This window comes from Tympanuchus pallidicinctus, unplaced genomic scaffold (genome assembly GCF_026119805.1).
Source record: "Tympanuchus pallidicinctus isolate F22 unplaced genomic scaffold, pur_lepc_1.0 scaffold17, whole genome shotgun sequence".
Classification (NCBI taxonomy): Eukaryota; Metazoa; Chordata; class Aves; order Galliformes; family Phasianidae; genus Tympanuchus; species Tympanuchus pallidicinctus.
This window is the reverse complement of record NW_026294690.1, coordinates 7,662,939-7,688,362: the sequence shown is the minus strand read 5'-3', so window position 1 is coordinate 7,688,362 and position 25,424 is coordinate 7,662,939. Positions and strand designations below refer to the sequence as shown.

General features: G+C 38.1%; 1 protein-coding gene across 5 annotated transcripts in view; it reads left to right on the top strand.

Annotated features, from left to right (window-relative positions):
• ERC2 (ELKS/RAB6-interacting/CAST family member 2) overlaps window positions 1-25,105 on the top strand; it is a 424,274-nt gene extending 399,169 nt beyond the window's left edge. For 2 of the 5 annotated variants that reach the window (XR_008205672.1, XR_008205673.1), the window contains 2 exons: window positions 7,887-7,937; window positions 24,456-24,551. Coding sequence is in view for 1 of the 5 variants with exons in the window: in XM_052678735.1 (XP_052534695.1) it covers window positions 24,456-24,602 (147 nt within the window). In the remaining 4 variants the exon portion in view is untranslated. Of the gene's footprint in view, window positions 1-7,886; window positions 7,938-24,455 lie in introns of all 5 variants that reach the window. The other 3 variants (XR_008205671.1, XM_052678735.1, XM_052678738.1) reach the window with 3 other exon arrangements.
• Window positions 25,106-25,424: the final 319 nt, after the last annotated feature.

The window sequence follows — 25,424 nt, the reverse complement described above, 5'->3', positions numbered from 1 at the left end:
TCTGCCTTTGTTTAACACACTGTGTTAAACTCCGTTTTTCTTCTAACCCAGACTCCTCTCTGTAATTGCCCACGGTGTTTTATCTCTTCAATCTTGGCCTTTCTCCATGCCTTTATTTAAATTCAGCTTTTAAATTTTCTCTGCACTTTTCGTTTCCAATTCTTGATTGCAACTGTTATGATCAGCTGCTTCTTTGTTCTTCCTCTGATCCTTTCACTACCCTGCTGAGTTGAGGTCCCTCTTTCTTCAGCCCCATGTGACCTGAGTGGGTGAGCAGAGAGCAGATGACAGAATTTGCAGGTGTCTCCCTCCTTTTGCTTTTGACATCCTGTCATTTACTATATCCTTATGTCTAGGGGGAGGGGTGTGTATTTCTTGGAGTTGTGCAATGCTTTTCTAGGTTAGCATTGAGCAATCTGAATTATTTCAGAGCCAGTTTTTGTATAAGGATGTACTTTGTTAAGGATAAAGACTTTCAAGTGTTTTCCCTTTAAAAACAGTTGAATGCAGTAAAATGGAGAAGGCAGTGAAGCAGCAGTATCATTGTAAAGCATGTCAGCAGCTACCATAAGCCATGAGGACGTAGTAGTTTGCAATAGATCAAAAATGCCGAGCAGAAAATATAAAAGTAAAAATAGCAAGATTCATTGCTACATGTTCCTTTTCATCTTGGGAAATGACATAGGTTGAAGGTTTGGTCTCCCCCCACAGGCACTTGCCTCTTGGTGGGGTGAGGCATGTCTGTTTGCAGAAGTGTGATGTGAGTGACTTGTGTGTGAACTTCTTGTTTGCCCTCTCATTTGTTTACAGAAACTGGGATGATTTCCCACAATGAGTGGAGTATTCCTCCTGTACATCCTTTGCATGTCTCATTGTGCCTGGTGGGCATCTTTCATCCATACCATTAATTAAATTTCCAGAATGGGAAGGGTAAAGAAAAGGTAATCTGTGCCATAATGGAGGCAGGTATGAATTAAGAATGCTAATATATATTAAGTGTGAACTTAAATCTGACATTTATTTATTTGCTGTTCAATTTCTTTCTCAGTATTCTAGTGTGTTTTTTGTTACACAACTCATTTTGCTTTTTATGTTTGGTGGCACTCCCCAAAAGTTAACCATTGTTCTTAATTACTTTGCCCTGTTCTGGGAGAACTCAGTAAGTAAAAACGTCCAAAACTGTAGTCTTTGTGGATAGCATTAGAGATATTATTTCCTTGGAATACTTCAACAGGGCCTTGCCTTAAGGGAAATCATCTTTTTCTTTAATTGTTTTCACTGTTATAAACATTTCTAAGGATTAGAAGTGAGATCAGCTGAACACACAGTATGTATCTGGGGAAAGGAAGGATGGATACTAAATGTAATAGCACCCACATTCCTCATTATGAATTTCACACTTTATGTAAAAAGGGCAACTATTGCTAACAGATCATCAAAAGAAGACTCCATTTTGTTTTTCTGTTTTAAATACACCAAACTCATAACAAATGTGTGAACATCTGTGATGAAAAAGCAAAAGAAAATAAAGGCTGGAAAGCAAATTTTTAGTATTTTAATGCTCACTGCTCACAATGGTGGTTGATGACCAATATTATAGTTCATAATTTGTGGTGAAATAAGAACCCAAACTGAATTATTAAAAAAATGGAAATATTTGACTTTTTTTTTTTTTTTTTTTAAAAAAAAGCTTGCTTTTAAGCTTGCTTCATTACAAGACTAAATGGACTGATTATCATTTGCTTGTTATAAATGATAGAAGTATTCAGGTTTCTTTCACTTGTATGTTCTTAACGTCAGTGGAAATTACTGATATTAAGATATTTGAAAAAGAGGCCAAAAGGCAATGTTGTGCAACATTGTTTGTGAACTGATTTGCAGACAGATGTAAGATTCAGTTCTGACAGAACCAGAATTCGCCGAGACGCACCATCTTCTCTCAGCATCTTTGTAAGAAGAAAGGTTTTTTTGCTACAAACAAATTTATTTCCAGGCATCCTAGATTGTTTAAATTGTATTTCAATGTGTGTGAAGCTTTTGAAACAGAGCTGGCATCCCTCCTGGGAAACTGAAAAAGTTTGAGCACCTTTGTGCTGTTGCTTGGTTTGCTTTTTAAAGTAGTGCTCTGATAAATCACCTTTTTTTTTTATATTAAACCAGAGGTGGCCAAACCAACTCGGTTATCTTTACAATGGGACAAAGCATTTGACCAACTGAGGAAGGTGACAGAGTGAATGCTTAAGCCAACCTGTCTAATAAGGGAGTCTGTAACAGTTCTCCCTGTCACAGAAGGCTCTTTTACATGCTCTATTTATAATGTCCTGTTGCCATTTTATTGTGCCTTTAACAGCTTTGCAAGGATGATTAAAAACAGTCCCCAAGTTTCCTGTGTCACTTTTCACTCATCATCACTGCTATGAATGGTGATAGTTTAAAGCTCCCCATGCCCATTAGCTAATGTTTGGGAGAAAATAATATTGGCATCTTTCTTCTTATTACAAATGTCACAAATCTGTATTATTAATTTTCATTGTCAGGCTTATGGGAAGCCTGACAAATCTGGAAATTTAAATAACAATTTATCTTCCTTGTTTTCTGGTCTTCAAATTCCTCTGCGCAAAATTCTATTTGACACAGCATAACTCTAGCATTAGGTTCCCTGCCTTTGCCTAGCAACACAAATAGGTTTTACACTTTCCAGGCTTCTCCTGTTAACTTCTGAAGCTGATTGTTGCCACTGGTGTATCTTTATTTGCTATTTATTTGTTACTAGGTGTCACAGCTCTGGATAGGCTCCCCTGGCTGGATGCTCCCCAAGCTCTGGCTTGGGGTCCCACCACCCTGGGGCTGTGTGCTCTCAATCTTCCTGACTTTGAGCAGAACCAGGCTACCTTTGGCTCTCTGCTTCTACATGCTTGCTGAAGATGTGCTCTCCTAATTCCTCAGACCTTCTCAGTGTCGCTTATTCTGTATTTGTTCTGGCTCTCCAGGAAAATCCTCATGCCCAAAGCATTGCACTCTACTTCTTCAGACTGAGATGGAAATTCTCACTCCAAACTTCTGACATTGCAAGAAATATAATTAATTCAATAGGAAGAAATGTCCTCCTGCCTTATTCACACTATTCTCTTTCCAGATTAGGAGTAAAGTTTCTTCAGAAACTTGCAACCTATTTTTTGCTGCCAGTCCACTCCTTTCCACCTTTGCCATTATACAGTTAGGAAAGTTCATTCTTTGGCCTGAAGCCTGAGCCTTTGTTCATCTCTCTCCTACTTCTTGTCTCATCTGTCTTCTTGACTCACCCTATTTTCATGGCTTTTAAAAAGTGTTTAATACTGTGCTCCCTTCAGATTGCCCCAGGAGGGTGGTTCTCCCTTCTCAGGCAATCCTTGGGAAACTCGCTGCCCAGCTCAGCACATTCTTGAAGTGTTAGCAACATCTCTGCTTGTCCTGTAGTTTCTCTCAAACAGAAGCTGTCAGAGGACAGTGTCCTCATCACATTTACTTGGGGTGTGAAATGGAGGGGAAAGAGCGAGGATGTAGCTTGCTGCAAAAGGAGCTGCTAGCTGATGTGGAGGTGAGGCACAGGGCCTCAGCAGGATCAGCTTTTGTACACAGCATGTTTTCACTGCTGGCTGCCATAGGCTCTGCAGCAGTTAGCATACTCGGCCTTCCAAGCAGCATCCATCCTGTGTGCCCAGTCCTGAGACCCCAGCTGCCCACAGCTGCTCTTGCAGCCAAGCTCTGCACCCTGGTGAATCGTACTTAGTCCAGGGAGCGACTTCCTGAAGGCATAGGGTCACCAGCACCTGCACAGGAGCTGCATGTCTTGGGGATGGGCTGAGCTCCAGATTTTCACAGGATGTGTGGAACAGCTGCTCCAGATGACTCAGAAGAAAAAAAAAAAAAGTGGCAGCAGATAAGGCTGCTCCAAAGTGCTGGTTTCTCATGCATTCGTGCACTTAGAACCACACCTCAGATTTGTCATTTAAGAGCTACTGCCAGCACATTCTGCAGCTGACTGGTGCCGGCTGTTGTGGGAGCACTTGAGCTCTACTGGAGCCCCTCCTTTTGTTGCTCAAAGAGGCTGTTGCCTGTTCCACCCACCCGCATGCAGACCATGTTCCAACAGGGATGAGGTGGAATGAAAACGTGCTCAGCTATCAGCAAGGAACTGGTGGTTATTGTGGTTCACAGCCTATATGCTTCCAGTAGGGCTTTAATTAATTTCGGGAACATGAATGAAAAATGCATCCAGGAGGTTTTTCACGAGGTACAAGTGCCTCCTGATTTTGTTGATTTTTTAACCTGTTGTACAGATTCCATAAATATGTGGTTGTTCCCTGTATGGACAAAAAGAAAGTACTTGATGGAGGATGGCTTCTTAGTGCACATGCCTCAGTTATGCAGATAGTCATGGATCAGTTGCAGTCTGTATTGGATAAATAATATACTGTTACTGAAATTGGTTTGGTGAAACAAAACTTTTTAAATGGTTAATAGAAAGATACTACAGGTTTTTGTATTAAAAAAAAAGATATTAAAAGGAAGAATGACCATGACTTACTTTTGTCGGTGGTGTTATTATAGGAATGAGAGCCTTCATTCCTGGAAGTGCTAGGGTGTTTTTTGTTGGCTGAATGTTGCCCATCATAGTAGTCTGTTTATCATCTGAAGTGCTCTGTGAAAATGGAATTCATGTTTCTAGCCAAAAACATATTAATTTTTACTTTGGATTGCTGTTGTATAACAGATGATTGTGAATTGAAATGCTCAGTGTTCCAATGTGATTCAGTGGCTCATAAAACCGAATAACATTTTTCCTTCAGATCATGCTTTGATTCTATCTGGGGATGAATAAAACTGTTGAATTAAAGAATACAAATATTTGAATTGTGAAAATCTGTTGGGATTTTTAAATATATTCTTAAAATTCATTTGTCTGAGGCTTGTCTTGTAGTAGGAAATATCAGAAATCTCACAGAAGAACTATGTGTAATTCCTGAAATTTTTATGGAAAAGCAACAGTTTGATGAACATCAAAATAGGAAATACAGCCTGCAAGTTGTCTGAGATTTCAACCACTGTGGTTTTTAATTGGAAGAAACATAAAGTATCTCTCTGACAAACTGTTATTTCCTCATGTGTTTGGCATCAATGGGAACTTGGTTACTTTGGAAATATCTTACAGGGCTTATTGAGAGATAAGATGTCTAGTTCATTGGGTGTCTGTCCCTATTACTTGTGTGACAGACACACACTCAAAAGACATGGGTCCAGTTTTGGAGAATTCACACTAGGGGCCACTTTGATTTCAGCTAGTATGATCCATCATACTTTTGGAAGTTCTAGCATGGGCCCTCAGCTGCTTCTATACCTATACTGGAAGTAGGATAAAATCATGGACTCTGTTAATTAGGTCTTGGTGATAAACATTTGCACCAAATCCCCTCAGTCTTATCTCAGTCTGATTCCTTTTAAGAACCAAGGCTTGTCACGGCACACTGCTTGGAGTAGATGAAATCTTCCTGAGTTAGGATCTTAATCATGTGTCAAGGTATTTGAGAGATCTGGAGAGACACACACAAGGTTCTGGAGCAGCATGGGCTCCTAAAGGATGTCTGAAGCAAAGAATAGGCAGTATTCCAAGCAGGTGCTCAGAGGATGTGACAAAGGAGGCAGCCACAAGCCAGTTTGGTGCTCAGGTTAAGAGTTTTCATTCCAGACAATCTCTATTTATTCAAGCATAATAGAAAAACTCCATTACTGGGTCTTAACTATTCAGCTGTGGTGTATTTTTAGGTTAATATACACTTTACTGTGGTTGAAAGCAGGAAACTCAGAACACTTCTATCTTATAAGTACACAAAAGTGTATTATGTATACAAAGAATATACAATTTTGAAAGGGCTCTTAGGCCTGCTTGTAACGTTTACCTAAAGAGTATTGCCATTCTCGGTGTATTAATAATATTTGCCTGAAAAAGAGATGCCATCCCTTGGATTTTCTTCTCTGCGAAGCTGCATTTTTTGCTCTGCATATCTAGTAGCACAAAGCCTGTTTTTCTACAAGTTGCTCTGTTTTCAAAGATAATAGGTAGATGTTCGAGTTCCAGCTTTTCTCCCCAGTATTACGTGTGTGGCTCTATTTGCATTCTCTCAGCTTATGTTTTCTCAGATGCAGAAAATTATGTAATTAGTTGTGGGGTCTCATAGCATCATTTCAGAGATGTTTCCCATTTAAATTAAAGGCCTGTTCTTCTACCCAATCAGTAATTGTCTAGATCTTTTAAGATCTCCTTCAGCTTGATTTAATTGTTAAACATTAATTTAGTGGGAAAAAGGCTTCAAAGGGGAAAAAAAGGACTGCTGGAGGGGCAAAATATTAATAGGTGCTTAAAAGAAAAACTGTAATTCTTCCCTTTCTAAGCTTGCAGCCCTTTAGGCCTAGTAGAAAAGAAACAGTTGACTGTATTACAGGATTATATTGGTTTCATTGACTTAAAATGAACTGAAAGCAGCTGTAGGGAGATTTACCTCAAGTCTTTATTATTAGCCATATGAGGCAGAAAGAAAAACAATGTTTTGTTTGAATCAGAAAATACAATTATCAATGGTGGTTTAGAAGAGGTTATCTAAAGAGTGCATTACTTTTCAATAGGCAAAAAGGTGAGTAGAAAAATTCTGTTTTGCCAGCATTATATTCCATAGAAAAGATTTCAGCCAAGAGGAAAAAAAAAAAAAAAGAAAAAAAAAAAAAGAAAAAAAAGAAAAAAAAGCAAAAAAAGCTGTCTTTCACTTGTAGGATCTTTGTTTTCTTTTATTTATGATGGATAATCTTTGAGTATGGTTTACTTGATGTCTCTTTTACTTACTAATGACAGTAATACTTCTTTGGATACTTCTCCCATGCAAATGTAACAAAGATCAAAAAAGTGCTGCTTTTTAATGAAGAAAATTCTTCAAAAGTCTGCATCAGCATGGGTTTCCCTTTAAGATTTCTACTCTCAGCTGTTAAAAAACCTGATTGAGAAAGATTTTTATTTTTTTTTTTTTTAATGAAAAATGTTTGGAATACAAATTTAGAATCTCTTTTACAGATACAGAATATTTTCTTATACTGAAGCTCTTAAAATATTTGGCATCATTTTAGGTATCATAGACTTTGTTGGAAACCATACATATCATTAAAATATTTCAGGTTTCTAAACTATGTTTAATTATCTATGTAAATCAGTTCCTTCTCAAAGGAGGGTCTTCAGAGAGAGATGTGGTTATTACTATCTGCAGCTTTTTAGCTTTGGAAAATATACTGTTGCATTCTTATATTCTGTGTATGCAGCTGTGCACTTTGAGAGTTCTCTTACACTTCATATTGACTTCATATTTTTATATAATTTTTCATAAATTTTCTGCTGGGACAGTGACTTTTTGAGATACCGTAATTGGTGACTTTAGAACCTGCAGCAGTGTCCTCTTAATTAGCAATTTTTATTTTCTCATGATTACATTCATGATGTTATACACTTATTGAACGGTCAATCATTTTTTCCCTTTTTTTTTCTTACAACATTAACTAACAGATCATCTTTCTATGGATGTGTAGCACTTCTTGCAAGCTACAAGTTGGTGGACCTCATTTCTTGATCTAAAAATAGAGTAAATTTACCTTGTGAAATAAAAGCATTTTAATTTTTTTTACAACTTTTTTTTTTCACCACAAATATCAGCCTGACTTCAGTTAACACGGCAAATATTTTTCAGCCTTGAGAAATTGAATTACTGCTACCGTAGTTGTACAGAAAAATACTTGCTGTTTATACTCTGCTTTAATGTGTAGGTTGAGACTTGTGCAGGTTTAGTATCTTCTCTTTTCATTTTTTACAGCTGAGGAAATTTTGATTCAGAGAGAGTAAGCAGCTTGCCCCAGCTCTCCAGGTAAGCCAGTGACAGAATCAGTGCTGAACTCTGAATTCCTCTCCCATTTCTCACACTACGTAGATCAATGGCTGGGAAGGTGACCATTGTTCTGACATCGAGAGGATAGTTTCTTCTTGTACTCCCACGCCCAGTTTACTTCCCCAGCAAGAAATCTTTACCTCTACAGTTTCCAGGAATGTTTTCATCCCCTAGGATAGCAGCAGAAAGTTTTATTTTCAGTATTACCCCCTAATATGCCCAGGTACCTGCCCCTATATGTAGGAAGAGAATGGTTTTATTCGGTTCTATGTGTTTCGTGCTCAAAAGTATTCATTTTTTATTGAAACTTCCAAAAGATATGAATTCAATGAAGGTATTTGATATATTTGCTGTAGACATGCTGTCAGATTTGATAAACACTATCTCAAATATTAGCGGAGGTGGGAAGTGGAGGGTGGGTAAGAGTGACCTGAAACAGATCTGAGTCATTTGCACAACTACATGTGTAATTAGTTGGTATGTGCATGCAATTACAGTGCTGTAATTGCACATGTGAAGTACTTTTAGTTATGTGTTGCTAGTCTGTTAATCTGCTGGCAAGAACATAAATATTGAACAAAATTAATCATGTATACAAAGAAATTTTGTTTCATTCACATACTCAAAAAAGGGAAGGTAACCTGTATATTTGTGAATTTCTCTTGGTGCTTGGGACAAAGTTGTTGTTACTTGTAGGTCATGAGCAATCTTTGTTCTTGGAAGTGACTTCCAATTATCTGTGTATAGGATGTGCAGGATATTCTGCTTCCTTGCACGGTGTTTTCTGTTCAGAATTGTGAGGGACTTATGCTCATTCCAGACATTGGTTGTGATCAACAGGCGGTACAAATTAGTGAAAATTATCATATCTACCAGGCATTTCAGGGCAGTAGCATAGAATAAGGAGAGGCACATTTCCCTAAATGAATACATGTTCATTCAGTAGGTTATTTCACTTAAACAGCATTAAATGTAATCCTCTTTGAATCTCAGTGGCCTCCTCCTACTCTTTTTCTGTCAGTCTTCATCTCCTGCAAAAGCGTGAATTCAGCTTTCAAAAGAATGGTAGTTGAGCTAAATCACTGTGGAGTTTTCTTTAAGGAATACTAGAGGGATTCTATAGAGCTAGCATGAAATAGCTCAAGGTCAGTTGCTCCTTATACTTTACATCATAATTAAAGTATTCACATTTAGTTTGGTCTCTACTAATTCAAATTTTCTTTTCTCTTTTTTTAATCCTTTCTCTCTCTTCTCTTTTTCCCCTTGTTTCTCTTTTACTTATTTTCCTTTTAAGATGGAAAAGCATTTGTCTCAGTAATATAACATCATCATCATTTCTTTTTATGCTAATTTGATTTTCAGACAAGCCAAATCACACTGCTGGACCTTGTAATTTGCTGCACACCAGCTTTGCAGAATATAATGGAGTGGGACGTATTCTTTTTGATGTGGTTAATCTCTGTTATACTTGTGCCTCTCCTGAAAACTGCACTGTGTCAGAGAGTTTTTTGTAGCCAATGGTGACAGGAAGATCAACAGAGAGAGGTTGCTCCATTAACCTCTGAAGTAATGAAGTTGCATTTCAGGCAGTCAACACTCACGCTGCCAATTTATTATCATTTAAGAGGAAGTGAAACTACTTCAAGCCACTCTAGTGTCCACATTTTGATAAATACACAGATTGTTAATGTTCTAATGCTAACAATCAGCCTCTAGGGGACCTCTTATGGTGAAGGATGCTGTGGCTGTGTGTCTCCTTATTCTTGCAAAATGAAAATTCTTCAACACCAAGAAAACATGCTAGGCCTATTTCTTCCAATTTTTTTTTTTTTTTCATACCAAATATTCAGATGTAGCTTTACTGATAGTACCAGCTTTATCTGTCCACCATGGAAATGCTGAAGGTAGATAAATCCTTTGAAAGCTAATTTATGTGAACTTTCAAGGAAATCAAATTCAGATCTCCAGATTCTAGTTCATTCTAGTTTCCCAGCTGATAACACGTTTATAAGGGGATTACTTTTCATCTTCTCAACAGAAATAACCAAAATCTTGGGAACATGTTTAAACCCTGAATTTGTTAAAATATTGCAGGATTGTCTGACCTTGTAAGTTTTTCATGACCAATAGTCAAATCCTGTGAGAATGGCTTTCTGAGGAAGCAATAACACTGGTCTCCCCCGCCTCAGCAGTAAAACAGGCTTGTAAAAGAAAACACTGCAGAACGGGCATGACCATACCCCCATTCTTCCCCAGTTCTGCTCCTAGGCATGGTCTTTGGCACGTATTTTTTCCTGCTAAAGGTAGTGTAATTTACATGTCTGGCTTTCCATAAGTAGTGAAAACACTTTTTATATATAAAAGTCCAGGTGGTTACATAGCCGTATCATACATTCCTGTTCTCCCAGGGTGACATAAATAGTTATTTATCCACAGTATTTTAGAGACACAGAATCAAGGTGGTCAGCTAAGTGCAGCATGTCCCTGCTGGTGCACTGGAGGGTTTCTGGTCTGCTCATGCTTCTGTTGAGGGCCAAGTTTTGCCTACAGATGGGTCTCTGAGTGCTCGCTTCCTGCGACTGTTTTGACACAGCTCCACTGAAGTAATTTGAAAGACTGTCTTCTGCGGGCTTTGGGTGGATCCATTTAGTGCCTTTAATCTGTAAAGAAAAAGCACGCAGTAAAGGAAGGGGAATGTTACCTGCATTTTATAAAAGGATACTGTTTATAAAGGAAATACTCCAACATGGATCCGTGCCCATTGTGTGAGATGACTGCTTTCTACCCTCTCCTGTCAGCAGTCTGAGTTGCATTTCCCTCCCTCGAGCTGTGACCCTTCCTGCTGTGTAGCAGATGCTATGTGTCAGGAAGGCATCTCCGTGCCTGTGATTCTTGTGGGGAGGTGGCTGTGCCGTGTGGGCCCCGTGCAGAGCTCTATTGAGGGCAGGAATGGGGGTTGTGGGCAGGGCAGCTCCTCACCACCAGCTCTGCACCTGGCAGGCAGCAGCCTGAGCCCCGTGTCCATGCTGCAGCAGTGGTGCTGTGCAGCCTGCCAGGCCTTGTTACAGGCTTGGTGCCAGAACGAGGACCGCAGGCATCTCGCACGTGTGCCGCAAAGCTGTGCAGCTTGCAGAGCTTACGGTAGTTTCTCCCCCTCCCTCTCTCCCCAAGCCCCAATGACTCATTATTCTCTGTCCAGAGACAACAGGTATCTCAGCACTCTCCCTTTTGTATTTAGGCAGGCGGGTTTAGAAAGAGCCCCCCGCCAGGCCCATGCATGGGGTTCTGCAGGGTGCCTGGCGTGACACAGGGGATCGCTTTTTCAGCTGTGCTCAGATGGGAGCGGGGCAGAGCCGTGCTGCCAAGCTGAGTGCAGCTGATGGTCTGGAAGGACGATCAGGGCAGGAGCACAGCCAGACTCACCGCAGAAATACTCCTGGGATGTGGGGGCTGGGGCGGGGGGCTGCCACCTGCAATGCCTGTGGAGCCCTGGAGCACTCATGTCTACCTGTGTGGGGCTCGGGGTTTTGTAAGGACGTGTCGTGGAGGAATCAGAAAGACTGTCAAGAAATCTGCAGCAGTGCTAAAACTAAAGAAACATGGGCAGCTCTCATGGCCAGGGCTGTTTCAACACTCTCTAACTTTGCCCTCTCACTCCCTTGCTTATTCAACGTGAATAGCATTCATAAAGCAGCCCAAATGCATTGTGTGTATAGAAGAAGAGAGCTGAGGCACACGTGTGTATCACTGTAGAATCATTTTATTGGCATCACGTCAAATTTTCAGGTAGTGGAGAGGTTTTCTTTTAGCATAAAATTAACTTACAGTTATTTTCAAAAACGTGAGATAAGATTAGGCAACACTGAATTTTAATTTGTGAATCCATAGTATGTTATTGCTTTGAGTCTGTCATCTTTTTATGCGATTTAAATAAGCAGTTTACTAATCTTAGCTTCTTCCCTTCTGTGTTTAGCCAAAGTGAACTGTTAAAGAATGTGACATATATTATTTCATTGGCATTGACTCACAAGTGAGTCAGTGAACTTCTTTGCACTTACCACTAAAATTGGATTCTAACTTCCAAAAATTTATGACAATTGCTCCTTCTTGTGGCTTGAATGTTGACACATAATTAATTTAGGATTTCTTCTTGAGATTTCCTGTCTACGTTTGTACCTGTCACAAAAATATCCTTGGAAGTTTATCTAACAGCTGGAACACCGCAAGAGTCAATTGAAATTTGGCAAAGAGATTTACTGGGGCCAACGGAAGTGCTCAGAGCAGGATGGCATAAATATGCAAAAAGAGACTTTTTTTCCCCCCCAGCAGTTTTAAAGGATTCTATACAGGCTGATAATGGCATAATACTGAAAATGCTGACACTGTGTCAGCTCGTAACAGCAGCACAGAAAAAGGATTCCAAAAGCATGCGCTGACATTTTGTTGAATTATGCACAGAATAGAAATACGTCTGTTGCCTTCCCTCAGCCCCAGCTGCCCTACAAGTTTCAGCTCATTCTTTTGAGAAACCAGATATTTTTCATGGGAATTTCCCACAAACTGGTTTTGAAATCTTTTTTTTCTTCTGCAGGAGTGAAGGAATTCTGAAAATTCAAAATCTAGGTTGCAAAGTCATAGTGACAGTACTGAGGGACTGGGCAGAAAAACAGCAGATAAAATTTCCTTTAGATATATGTAAAATGAAGCATATGGGACACAAGCAACCCTAACTGTATAGTTAACCTCAGGATGTAAATGAGCTGATACTCTTCAGGAAGGAGATATTGAAATTGCTCTGCATGGTTCTCCAAAACTTTGCTTTATTTGCAGCAGCAAACAATATTTTAAATATGTAGGAAAGAAACGGGTATCTAAACACAAAGCCACTGTAAGTCCTGTACCAGATCAAGGTTTGCCCATATCTCTGCTGTTCCATGCATTCTGGTAAGCCACTGACAAAGAATGAAGAGTAGAGGAAAGGGAAATAGAGGGTGATGAGAATGATAGAGATTTACAATTGTTTCTACATGAACAGAGACTATTACAATATAATTCTTCATCTCAGAAAAAAAAATATATATATGAAAAGTCTCTAAAATTTTCAGTGGTCTGGTAGGTGTGAATGTGAGATGATTGGTAGATTTTTCCACATCCTGCACATGGATGTGGCAGGTGTGAGTTGTTCCTGATCCACACTTCGAACTTCAGAAGAGATTTGAATTAGAAATGACTACTGGGGCAAGGTGCATTTTCTGTGAGCCTACAAAACAATTTGTGCCTGTTATCTTGTCAGTTCCTAATATTGGAAGATAACTAAGGGAATTAAAACTAAAATTTCATTTAGTGAAATGAAAGATCTCAAAACATTGTTGGCATAAGATCTTGCAAAGGTCTCCATTCTTTCTCTCTCTCCCTTTCTAAAATCCCATGTCTGTGATTCAGTGCCTAGAATGAGAAAATCACTGAGGGGTTTTTATTTTGTTCGTTTTTCTGTGTATTGCTGTTGTTGTTTTTACATGATCTCTGTAACAAAAGCTGTTCCTGGCTCAATTAATTGTTTTTTTCTCAACAAGCAATTGATAAACTACAGTTGGGATATACTCTACAAGAATTGGCTTGTTCAAAAGCACAAGTAGTTTTGACCAAAAAGAAAAAATAAATAAATAAGGTGTAATTTAATTTGTGCAATTGTTTGTAACAAGATTTTCGCATTAAAAAAAAAAAAATGCATGGAAACCACTTTCTCTGATTTAACCGTCACAATTTATATTCAATATTTGCAAAACTTGACTTCATTTGAATATGAAATCATGGTCCAGCCATGCTTTTTGTTGATTTTCCTGCATTGTTGTGTTATGTTCTGCTGTTCTGTATAGAAAACCTTGTTCCTCATTTCCAAGGTGTACGAATATGAATGTGAAGTTGGCAGACTCAATCAGTGGCCATAACAGTGGTGATCTGTATTATATCTTTAAATTCAGGTAGTAAGTGAGGAAAAATGTGCAATCATAAAAAAAAATAACCTACATTAGAATGAAATGGGCTGGATAATTTTATTTGTGCTTTGATTACTTCATGAGAAATTAAGATGTCGGTTTTCCTTTCTTTAATTTGAGCATCAAGTAAGAACAAAATTTCTTGGAAGTAATCCTGAAAATGTTTGTCTTTCTTACAATTTTTTTATTTATTTCAATAGGAAAAAAAAAAAAAAAAAAGTGCTTGGTCTGTTTCCACTTCCTCTAAAATTAATGGTGTAATGAACTAAGTATGGACAGTCATCATTGTTCTTATTTTCCAAGTTTTTTATATGAGCTAAGTTCCATTCTGGTCTTTCCTTTTTCCTCAGAGGGTTTGACACACTTGTGCGTGCACGACAAGAGTATCTTTGGTTTTGTTTTCGTGTATCTAATTAGCAACAGGTTGACCTCAGAAATGCCTTTGTGAATTATTCCTCTGTTTTATCTTGTTCCAACCAACAGAACTGCAATATGCAGGTAAAGTAGATGGTGATGATAACGCACAATTACTACCTAAAGCCCAATGAGTTGGTCAGGTTGACAACAGAGACTATGGAGAGAAGAATGAAAAAGTGTAGGGAGACATAAAGCTTAAGCAAACACAAAACTGGAGATCAAAGAAAAATAGGAAAGTCTGCCTACAGTTGTACAGGAAGAAGAGATTGAGAGGGGAAAGAAAATGGATGTGAGGAAAATGGTGGTCTCTAGAAAGAAAGTATAAATAGATGTTGTATTACTGATTGATTGATTGTAGTGATTATTTGTGCTCATGAATTCACCAGTCTTATACTGCTAAATGCAATTGTTAGTTTAATTGCATTGCATCAAATTTTCATAAACATATTAAGTAGGAAGTGTTGCCCCTGAGAATTTTTTATGATTAGTAATGAAGTTCATGTTTTTATTTGTGTGTGTTTACTTGTTACATAACACTTACATGGAAGGTTTTAGTATCTCCTTTGGAAATCTCGTTATCTAAGCTGCTCTTGCTAACTTCTACATGGTTGCTATTAAGTTTACAAGTGGATGAAAAGATGGTATTTGAAGGTTTGAGGGGAACAATATTTTGCTTTTTGCTCTTTTATTATTTTCCTTTTTTTTTATTAGTGTTTATTATTGGTATGATGATGACCGTGGTCTTCAGTCTGCATGGCACATTATATGCATGTCATTAGCAAAAGATTAGCCCGAAAGTTCTCATTCAGGATAGACACACATGCATGTTCTTAAAGTTAGGTGCATATTTAAGTCTCACATAGAGTAAAAATTAAAGCACATGTTGATATGCTTACCAGAACTGGTCCTTAAGTCTTCCCTATCACGCACTGAGAAATGCGTGGGCAGACCCATAATTGTGGAGAAGCTCATAATATTGGGGCCTAAAGTATAAAAATTATTGCATAATTAGACCACACATGCTAGATTTCAAAATGCTGTGTGTTGTCTGGATGGGTATTTAAAAAATAAGTAACTGTAGAGCATGTATGGTCCTGTTCACACTGCCACACACAGTCATTGTAATGCTCTAGCAGTGCTAGGAGTTTTAAGTGGATCCAGCATTGCTCTTACTTCAAATAGATCAAACCTATTAGCATGCTCCTTAGCTGGATCTCTTTCTTCTTGACATTAAAAGATGAAACTGTAGGTATCACACTTCATTTTTATAAGGACGTTCATATCATGAACCATATAAAATACAAAATACTTTGGATCATTAGGAGAAAAAGATGAAAGTGTATCTCGCCAACTGCAAAACAGGCTTTTGGTATATAACAATATTCTGAGCTATCCTTTGGCATATTGATTTTTCTTATTTTGTTAGTAAGATAGCAGGAATACCTGACAGTGTTCTCCACAGAGCAATTAGTGCTTAAGCATACTGATAGGATAAAGAGCACAGAGCTATTAACTAGCAGAACAACCTAACGAAACAGCATGTTTGTGGTTTACCTAAATTATGAAGTACGGATAGGGATATATAACTGTTGGTATAAATATTCAGATCTACACAGCAGCAATCTGAAGCTCGTTAGTTTATTCTCAGCTTTATAAGATAAGCAATCTAATATGATTGGAAAAGTAGACACAAGTCATTAGATTCATCTTCATTAATTTTCTTATTATTATTTGCTTAAGAGAAAGATAATCCCAAGCAAACTTTTGCCAGTTTATTGGAGTCATCTGCCCCGAGGACACCATGCAATGCCCATGGCTTCCAACAAGACTTGTCCTCTCTAGCCAGGAATCCAGACTATTCCTAAGGGAAGAAATAAGCCCACACATGGAGTACTTGAGACCTGCACTCAACCTTTATCTCCTCTTTTCCTCCTGGCTCTGGTCAGCCTTCGTGTACTCCAGGGAAGGAGTCCAGCTCTTGTACTCCTGCTCGTTGGCTGGAATGCTTTTGGATTAAACTTCCTCACCACAACCACCAAAGTTATTACTGTTTACTCTGGTACAACAACATCTTGTAACCAATATGCTTCTAATAATAGAGCATGGTGACAGCTGTGCTAACTGGTTATCTGAGTGCTACAATCAGCCATTTTTAGCTATTAAAAATTGACTGACTCCTCTAGGATGCATGAGGTGAAAACCTAATCCTACCTACCACCAGGCAAATATGTGTGAGATTTTAAGAATTTCCTTCTAGTCCCAAATTATCATCAAATCTAAAAAGATGACAGAAAAAAATAAGTCTCCCAAATTCTAGAAATTTCCCATATCCAGAGAGAAGCCACAGCTATGACCATGCTTGGCTCAGGTAAATTGTAGAGAAGAGTAGAGAACTGTACAGAAGAGAAACTGAGTAGAGACTGAAGAGAAGAAATTAATTCCTTCATCACTGGTGGCTAAAGTGAGAATGTACTTGGTCTTTGACATAGCTTTTGTCCCTCTAAAAGAGTGAGCAGTTTTTTTTGTGGATCTTTCAGTCATTTAACCTTAAGGAGCCTTTGTCAGCAGTAGGCTGGAAGCACTGCTGACCATGCTCAAGGAAAAATGCTGTTGCCTCACCTAGGAAGAGACAGGGGAGCCTACCCCAGGAAATTGTGTAGATGGAACGAAAAAGCCAAGTCCCTTCTTTGCTTCATGACCTCTCTTTGTCATTTTCTGTAAATTTAACCTGTGACATGTACCAAAATTTTGGCTAATTTAAGAATAAGGACAAAGACAAATCCTCCACATGTACAAGTGCTCAACCAACTGAGCTCTTGCTTCATATCCACAGGTAAATTGGAATAGATCAACATGTGGGCCACAACGTGAGCCATTAAGCATGGGGCCACAATGCAGCTTTGAAAAGCAAACAGAACTGCAGATCTAGGGGACTGCCAGCATCCTAATCAAAGCATAATAGAAACCTTACATCAGTTCCTGAAAAAATGTAATCCTTAGGCAGGTAGGAAGGAGCATTCTTATTTGTGACTCTTATCAGGATTTCTATCTTAAATCTACCTCTCAGTAAAATCCTTAATATCTCCTTACATTAATTTTATTTCTCTCTAGCATCCATTTCAGAATCTGATTTTCTTTTTAACTCTGAGTTACACATATATTTTTCTTAAAGAAATGAAAGAAAACAGAAGCGGGGAGCAATTATTTAATTAAGGATGCTCATAAGTGAAACTTATCCCAGATGAGATTTTTGTGGCTTCTTTTTTTGTTTGTTTGTTTTCATTTTGCAATGAATTTCTAGCAACAAAGATTTCCCTATCCAGTGAAAAATTTCTCTTTCAAGAAAAAACAGTATCTCAAAGTTTCCTTTTTCATATTAAACAAAACATGCAGCAAGCTGCAATTAAATTTCAGTTAACAGAATGCAAAAATACGTCCAACCTCCATCTGCCAAAAAATAAATAGTTTGAAAATTAGTTTCACATCCCTGACAATGACGACTGTGTTTATGACATATTTCTGGTGCCATATTCCGCTCTGCTATCACTGCCAGCTTGCGCCCAGTATTTAGAAATAAAACAGAAACACATTGAACTTGCTGAACTAGATGTTGCCACACTGCAACTCTAATGGGCTTAGTGACCACAACCTACAGGGGCCAGAATGTGTCAACAGCAAAAGGGCCAACCTCAATCACTGTCTGTGCTTTTACAGAGTTGTTACATGTTTAATTCTTTGCAGCTTAGTTCTCCCGCTGTTTTGGCTGCTCGAAACCAAGGCTCATATATTGCAGCAGCCTTCTCTACCTCATATAATGCCACAAAGGTCCCAGCAGGAGACCTTTCAGTGGAGCAGACAAGCCACAGGCTAGGGCAAACAGGGCATCACAACTTCCTAATAAGATGACTTATTAGATTGGGGGCTTGACACAGCTTTTATTTAACCACTTATTTTCCCAGCCACCAGGAACATGAACTGTCTCTTTTCTTGGAGAACAGCAAGTGGTATGTGGGTTTGCAGCAAGCGCTGCCACATGCATTCAATCCAGTCTATAAGTAAAGGATGATTTCTAATGCCATCTTTACCAGTGTACCGACACATTAATTTTGCTGCAAATTCTAGATTTCCAGCTGTGTGATTTTTTTTATTATATTAAGCTCCGTTTTTCCCAATGCATTGGACACTGCCTGTTCTGGGTTTCACATGGGCTTGAGGAGGGCTGGCAGTGAAGGGGTTACATGGCTGAACTCAGGATCAGTTTCCTGCCTGCACTTGCAATGGCCTAAGGCAGTGCCTGCTGTTTGGGAGTTAGAGAGAGTGCCTTGCCTTGTCCCAGGTGGCAGACAGGCAAACCATGTTATTAAGAAGCAGAGATCGCAAAACCTTGATCTTCAAAAAAGGCCCCTAATTAGTCCCTAGCATGAGAATAAATGGCATTCCACATAAGCAAGGATGAAAAAGACTCCTTCAAATTTCATTAAGTAATCTGTGCTATTGACAGTTTTTAGGATCACATTGGGAACTTGTTGTTTGAATCGCTTTGCCCATGAACTCGTCCTTATTTGTCACTTCTGTTTGAGTTGGGAAAAAAAAAAAGGCTTAATGGTCTCATGTGCTTCGTGCTAAGGAAGTCATAAATGTCATGACAAAGAGCCCCATGCCCTACACTGCTGCCTCTGTGAGTGACTCTTGGGGTCTGCTGGAGTCAGTGGAAATTTTTTGATCATCTTCAACACACTCCAGCTCATACCTCTAAGAGTACTAGGCAAAAGCCATCTGTCACATTTCCCATAACCCTCTTTTCAATTCTACATGGAAATGACAGATTGAAGAATGCGTCCTGTTTTCTCATATTTCTGAAGAGCTTTGATTTGGACTAGACTTGTTTTATGAAAAGGAAAAGTTTATTAAAAAGAAAAATCTGTCTTTCAACTCATATACTTCTTGTCTAATTTTGATTTATAAACATTCCCAGTAGAGATAGCATCCTTGTCCAAATAGTCTCAAGGTTTACAGACCTCATTTCATTTTACTTTATAAATGTACGGTAGTTTTCAAGGACTCTTGGTCTCTAGAGAACTTGGATCCATTGGATTTTATTCATCCCAGTGGTATCTGCTTTTATCCCTAACTCAGATTAACAATATGGAAAGTTCATCACGTTCACACAGTGATTCTGCCACCAGCTGCAGATTCTTCTGAAGTTTACTGTATAATGAATTTAAAACATAAATAGCAACAAATGAGATAAATAATATCTTCGCCAGAACTGGAACAAAGTTCATTTTGTCTTCATAAATAACTTTTTATGCTGATGGTACTTGTGAATCTTTTGATATTTTATTTAATCACACTGTTTACAGATCCTTCTTTTGAAATACATTTTACATTCATATTTGTCATTGTTGTAAATGAGTATGAAGTGGATAGAAGTGAATGGAAAAATGGTTCTACTTTTATAACGTAGCTCAGAAGATATTTTCTAGTTTAAAAAGTGCCTCAGGACTTTTGATTCAAAATCAAGAATGGTCATTACTGGAGATATTTCACGTTATTACAAAAGTTATTACAAAAGACAGCCTTTGTATTAGAAATCTGTAAACTGGGTTTGAGCTATTTCTTTTGGTATGTGCTCGGTGGGTTTTGAGACACCTTTAGCCCTGGTACTGTAGCTCTGTGTGGCCAGGCAGTGGCAGATCTCCCAGGTAACATTTCCTTAAGTGGAGGTTTTAAGAATGACTAAAATTTGTTCTCCTCCGAGCGGGCTGTTTACATTTTGTGTTCAGTGTTCTCCAGATAGTGTGCAGTGCTGCACTTACCATTTGAATGAGGAAACTTCCTCTAGCATTACTTTAACCTGTGTGCTTTATTGATCTGAGACGTAAGAAATCGTACACCAAAACTTCGGTTATTGTAACTAGTTCTAAACAAGAAGGACTAACATCAGTTTTGACAACAAACAAAACCAGTTTTTGTTCAATCGGTTATGTTTAAAAGATTCCAATTTCAAACCAAACACAACTTGTGGTTATTCTGTCAGATATTTATATAGCCACTGGGGCGCCATAGTTATGCACCGCATACATCATTGTATTTTTAAAATGTACTTAATGAACATTTTTTTCTTTTCTGGTAACTACTTCATTGCCTTAAATGAATGCATTCCAATAGAATTTGTAACAAATGAGCACTTTGTGTTTGCATTAATGCCAAACACGTTTAACAAATTTTTAACAAGGAACACTGGCAAAAAGCCAAACTCCTAGAGGGACACTGAAGGAATGCTATAAATTTAAACTAGATTTTACCTTTTCACTCAGCTAACAAGTGTCTTAGGTGTCTTTGGTATCTTGGCACTGGAAGTTTTCCGCATAGGCTGGATGCAACTTTACGTCTTAATTATTCCTCTTGCTGGCCCTCCCTGTGGAGGGTTTTCACATCGATATGACAGACTTCAGCAGGATACTGCATTCTTTAGAAAGTGAGGGGTGGGTTTTCATTCTTTCCATGAGAATTAGGCCAGGTGCAAGTAGCAAAATACATACTTATTTTGGGGGCTGTAATGACAGAGTTGTTTATATCGTACCATTTCATACCTTACATTAAGGGAACTATGTAGGGGAAAGCACTCCAGCAGATCTGTGCTACTCAATATTGTTCCTTGTGCTGAGTTGCAAATAGCTGGACTGTGATCATGTTAGCAACTGCACTTCAGAGAGGGGGGAAAACAGCCCAAAGTGCTGTTCCCACTGGCCCAAACTCTGGGCTTGCACAGAAGCCATGAGCAGATTTTTTTGGCTAAATCAAACATCTGGGAGGATTCTGCAGTTGTTTAGGTAAGCCCTCATGATGCATTTCGTTGCATACCTTGGGAATCACCTAGTCTGTAATATGTGTTGGTATTAAAAGTCCTACAGGTAGCTGCACAAGCTGCGTTCTTGTTCCTTACTTGTAACTTAATATATTAATTCAATTTTTACTATGTTGTTTCATTTTTAATCAAATGCAGGAACTGAGAAATAATAATGCTTAGCACTCTTCCAAGATGGTTAAGGCACATTAAAAACATAAAGCCTTGCAAATTCCGTGAGGAGCCTGATGTTATCCCTGCTATAGCAAAGAGCAAGTTAAGCACACAAGAATGATGTGGCTTTTTCCTTAGTCACACAATAAGCTAATGGCATGGGACAGAATTCAGCTTAGTGCCCTGCCAGGGCTTTGTCTTAGTTAATCGTGTCATTCTTTTCATGAGTCTGGGCAAGCAAAAATAAAAATTGAGAATGCATTTTTTTTTTTTAATTCATGTCATTTCGATTTTGTTGTTGCAAGAGGCACAGCCGAGTTCCAGGGGTTACTTGAAAAGGACTTCATGAGTTATAGCCTTGTTTGTGCATTACTACTTTTTAGTCTAGTTACTTGTTTCCAGAAAATGAAATAATTTCACATCATTTGTTAGTACTCTGATTGTAGTAATGATAAATCACTCAGAGACGGAAACAGAGGAATTCATCCTGACAGCTTTTTAAAAGATGGCACATTATAATGCAGATGTCTTGTTGTAACTTAGGGAGCAGAAATAGCCCTAACAGGTTTTCATTAATGATATCCTTCTCTGCTAACATTTGGTCAGATACCAATTCCCTACAATAAACTGGCTATTCCCTCTCTTTCTGACTCACTAATTACCATATCAGTTGTTGGCCTTTTATGTAGGTACCATGTGTAACAGGTTAGGAGAGGGCAATTTAAGCCTATGTGAATGGGTATCTGTTTTTGTATCTGGGTGCTTGTTGCAAACATTTGGAAAGCATATGGAGCATAATGGACATTAACCCAGATGTCAAAAATAGCCTGCATTTTACTACTGTTATTAAACAGTTTCCCCTTTAACCCCTTTGTGTTTACCCACCCTCTCCCAGCTTGTTTCTGCAAATCACTGCTGAGAGGAAAGGATTGGAGGTAAAAAGTAGTAATCAGGCAGGTGTCTTTATCCAAAGGAAAAACAATCTGAACAAATATTTGTGGGCTACTACACTTTTATATCTTCACATCCTTCTGCTGTTTTCATTGATTGGTATCTAATGGACCGTCAGAGGTGCCAAACTCATAGGACATTGATTTTAGCTGCAGCAGTCCTGAATCTCAGGCCTAATACACATTACCAAATTTTATTTCCATTTTAGAGGTTCACTGACCTATCCCAAGTACGGTATTGAGGAAACAAATATAAATTTAATTTACTCAACCTCAGCTGGTATTTGACAGCAATATCCTTTTATATATTTATTTGACTTACTTGAGAAATACTTTGCATTTCCTACCTGTGGTGAGCCAGTTTTTGTTACACTCCCAATACGTGTATGGTTTCCTGATGAATGGGGTGGGTTGATTAAGTGGGTGGGGTTTATGTGGGAGTTTCATTCTGTACTAAAAGCACTATGAAAATTTGGGGAGCAAGCTGAAAAGAGATTGCGTTTTGTGATTGGCTGCTGCTCCTCAGATTGGACTCTCTATTCTGGCTTCTTTTTGAGCGTGTGAATGAGTGTTAATTGCAAAGGAACTTCAGCTTGTAAAATATCAAGTATATTGGAAATTTGCTGTGATTATATTGTAGAGAACCTGTTAAAAAATTGACATTTTTGTGCTAAGGTTTCTGGAATGTACTCTCTTTGTTAATTTATATGGGTGCTTCCTATGCCTATATATCTCTTTGAATGATGATTAAGATACACTCAGCACACAAAAGAATGGGAGCTATGCACAGTTCACGAAACGTCACGCATGCTCTGACTTACAGTTTTCATAAAAAGTTCACAAAGATTTTATGTGCCAGAACTAGTAACATGATCTACTTTAGGAACTCCCTGGCTTTCCAGCTCTGCAGAAGTCATTTTTTCTTCATTCACAGGCCAGACCCAAAGTCTGTTAAAATCAATGGGAATCTTTCCATATTTCAGTGGGCTTTGGATTAGTCCTGAAGTGTTTTAACCAGAAGAATTGTACCAACTTCCCAATGGAGAAGTAAAACTATTCATCTAAGTTTGTGTTAGATAAACCATTATATGGGGTTGCCGTAGAGGGAAGAACTTAAAAACAGAGACTGAAAGTGATTTGCAAGTTTATTTGTTTGCATTCTAGACAAAGTGTTGCACTTTTCTCATAGCGTAATTACTGTGCTAAATATTAGCTTCTAGAATTTAAAGAGGCATTTTAGTAAAACAGTTCTACTAGAAAACACAACACTTTTTCTGCTGCATGCAGAAGTGTAAAAATTCAGCAGCAGTTTCTTTTTTATAAAAACGGATGTTTTGGAAACTCTTTGCTTACATAAATGCAAGCTTAGCAGCAGAGAGTCCCATACATAATGCATTTCCACTTCTCTAGGAACAAAGTCAGTGGATAAAAGAACAACTGCCCTGTAGTGGAATCATTTAATTCCTCCCACTCATCTGAGATACAGATACTGTGAATAAGACTAATTCACTGCCCTTGTTGAGGAATACTGTGCCGTCTGCTTGCAGCCAAGCTGGTGTAACAATACAAATCATTCAGGCCTCATGCCACAGTCACTTGCAATCATACAGAGCCTCTTCCAAACCCATGAGTGACAGAAGACATTTTCCACTGACTGATTCAGGCTTGCACCATTCCCTTTATTTCAGCAGTGCCAGCCATGGAGAACAACCGACATTGACCGCATGGCAGAAATAAATGGACAATTCCTTTGGTTTCCAAACGAAACATTTAGGTTTACTAATAACAGTTCCACTTCAAAGCTACTGTGCCTGTACAGAAGACCAGAAAACTCCTCATTTGCAGAATCACACACACAGAATTCGATATATTTGGAATTTAAAATCTTTCCCATTTAGGAGAAATCTTGTCATAAAAATCTTCTATGGAAAAGATTGCCACCCTTTAAGTGTATCAAATGGGTTCAAATCAAATTAATCCTCACTTAATACTCAGTGCCTAGAAAAGCAATATACCTACCGATGTTGATGAAAAGCTTGTTTAGATGAGAACTAGAATGTTGCTGCTTGAAATGTGTTATTAATTGGAGTATTTTGTTTCCTTGTTACAGTTGTCAGAGGAACTAGTGAAAGAGGAAGAAAAAATGTATCACTGGAAAGTTATGATGATAATCTATTGCATTGGATCTCCAAACATGACCATGATATCCTGGAGAAGATCACAGATGCAGAAAATGAATGCTAAGGTTGATATCTAATGAAATGCTGCATTAATTGGCATCTTCTCCATTATTTCTTGTAGTCTGCTGTGAAATTAGATACTTCGTAAAACAACGAAGGAGACTCAAGCAGAAATTACAAGAGCTTTATTTCTATCTTTAATGGGTCTTGCAAGTCATTGTTTTCACAAACAAACCAAGTGTTCAAATATTATTGTTTAATGAAGTTCATTTAATCAGGTTATGTAAATCTTTTTTGGTAAATTGATATTGATTTTAATAAGTAATTCAGATGTAGATAATTTAGGTATGGCATCTGCATTTGCTGATTTTACCTAGACTATTCTAAAACTTCTATTGCACTAGATTATCAAAGAGGTATTAGTATAATGTTATATAAAGGGTGTTGGCATTAATCTTAACCCCAATTAGATGTGGGCTTTTTAAAAAAATTAAAATCAAGCCTTTACCCTCCTCTGTTTTCTTATATCTACTGATAATTATAATTAAAAAACAACAACAACAACAAACCAAAATGAAAACAAACAAACAAACAAGAAAAAAAAAATAGCAACAAAAAAAGAATGGAAAAAATCACATAGATAGTATAACCAGTATTAAGCTCTGGGCCAGGTTGGAAATGAAATCAATTTTTGGTACTTATAACTGATGGCAAAGATTAACTCTATGAAAATATGGTGTGTGTCTCTGACAATGCATAGGACATCTAATTTGATCATAAATATACAATTATAAACAAGATGTATCTATTCCTGGATGGTAAAAGCTTGAGGCGTATATAAATACATATGTTTGTATATATATGGACTATATGGACATATACACAAGGATGTATCAACC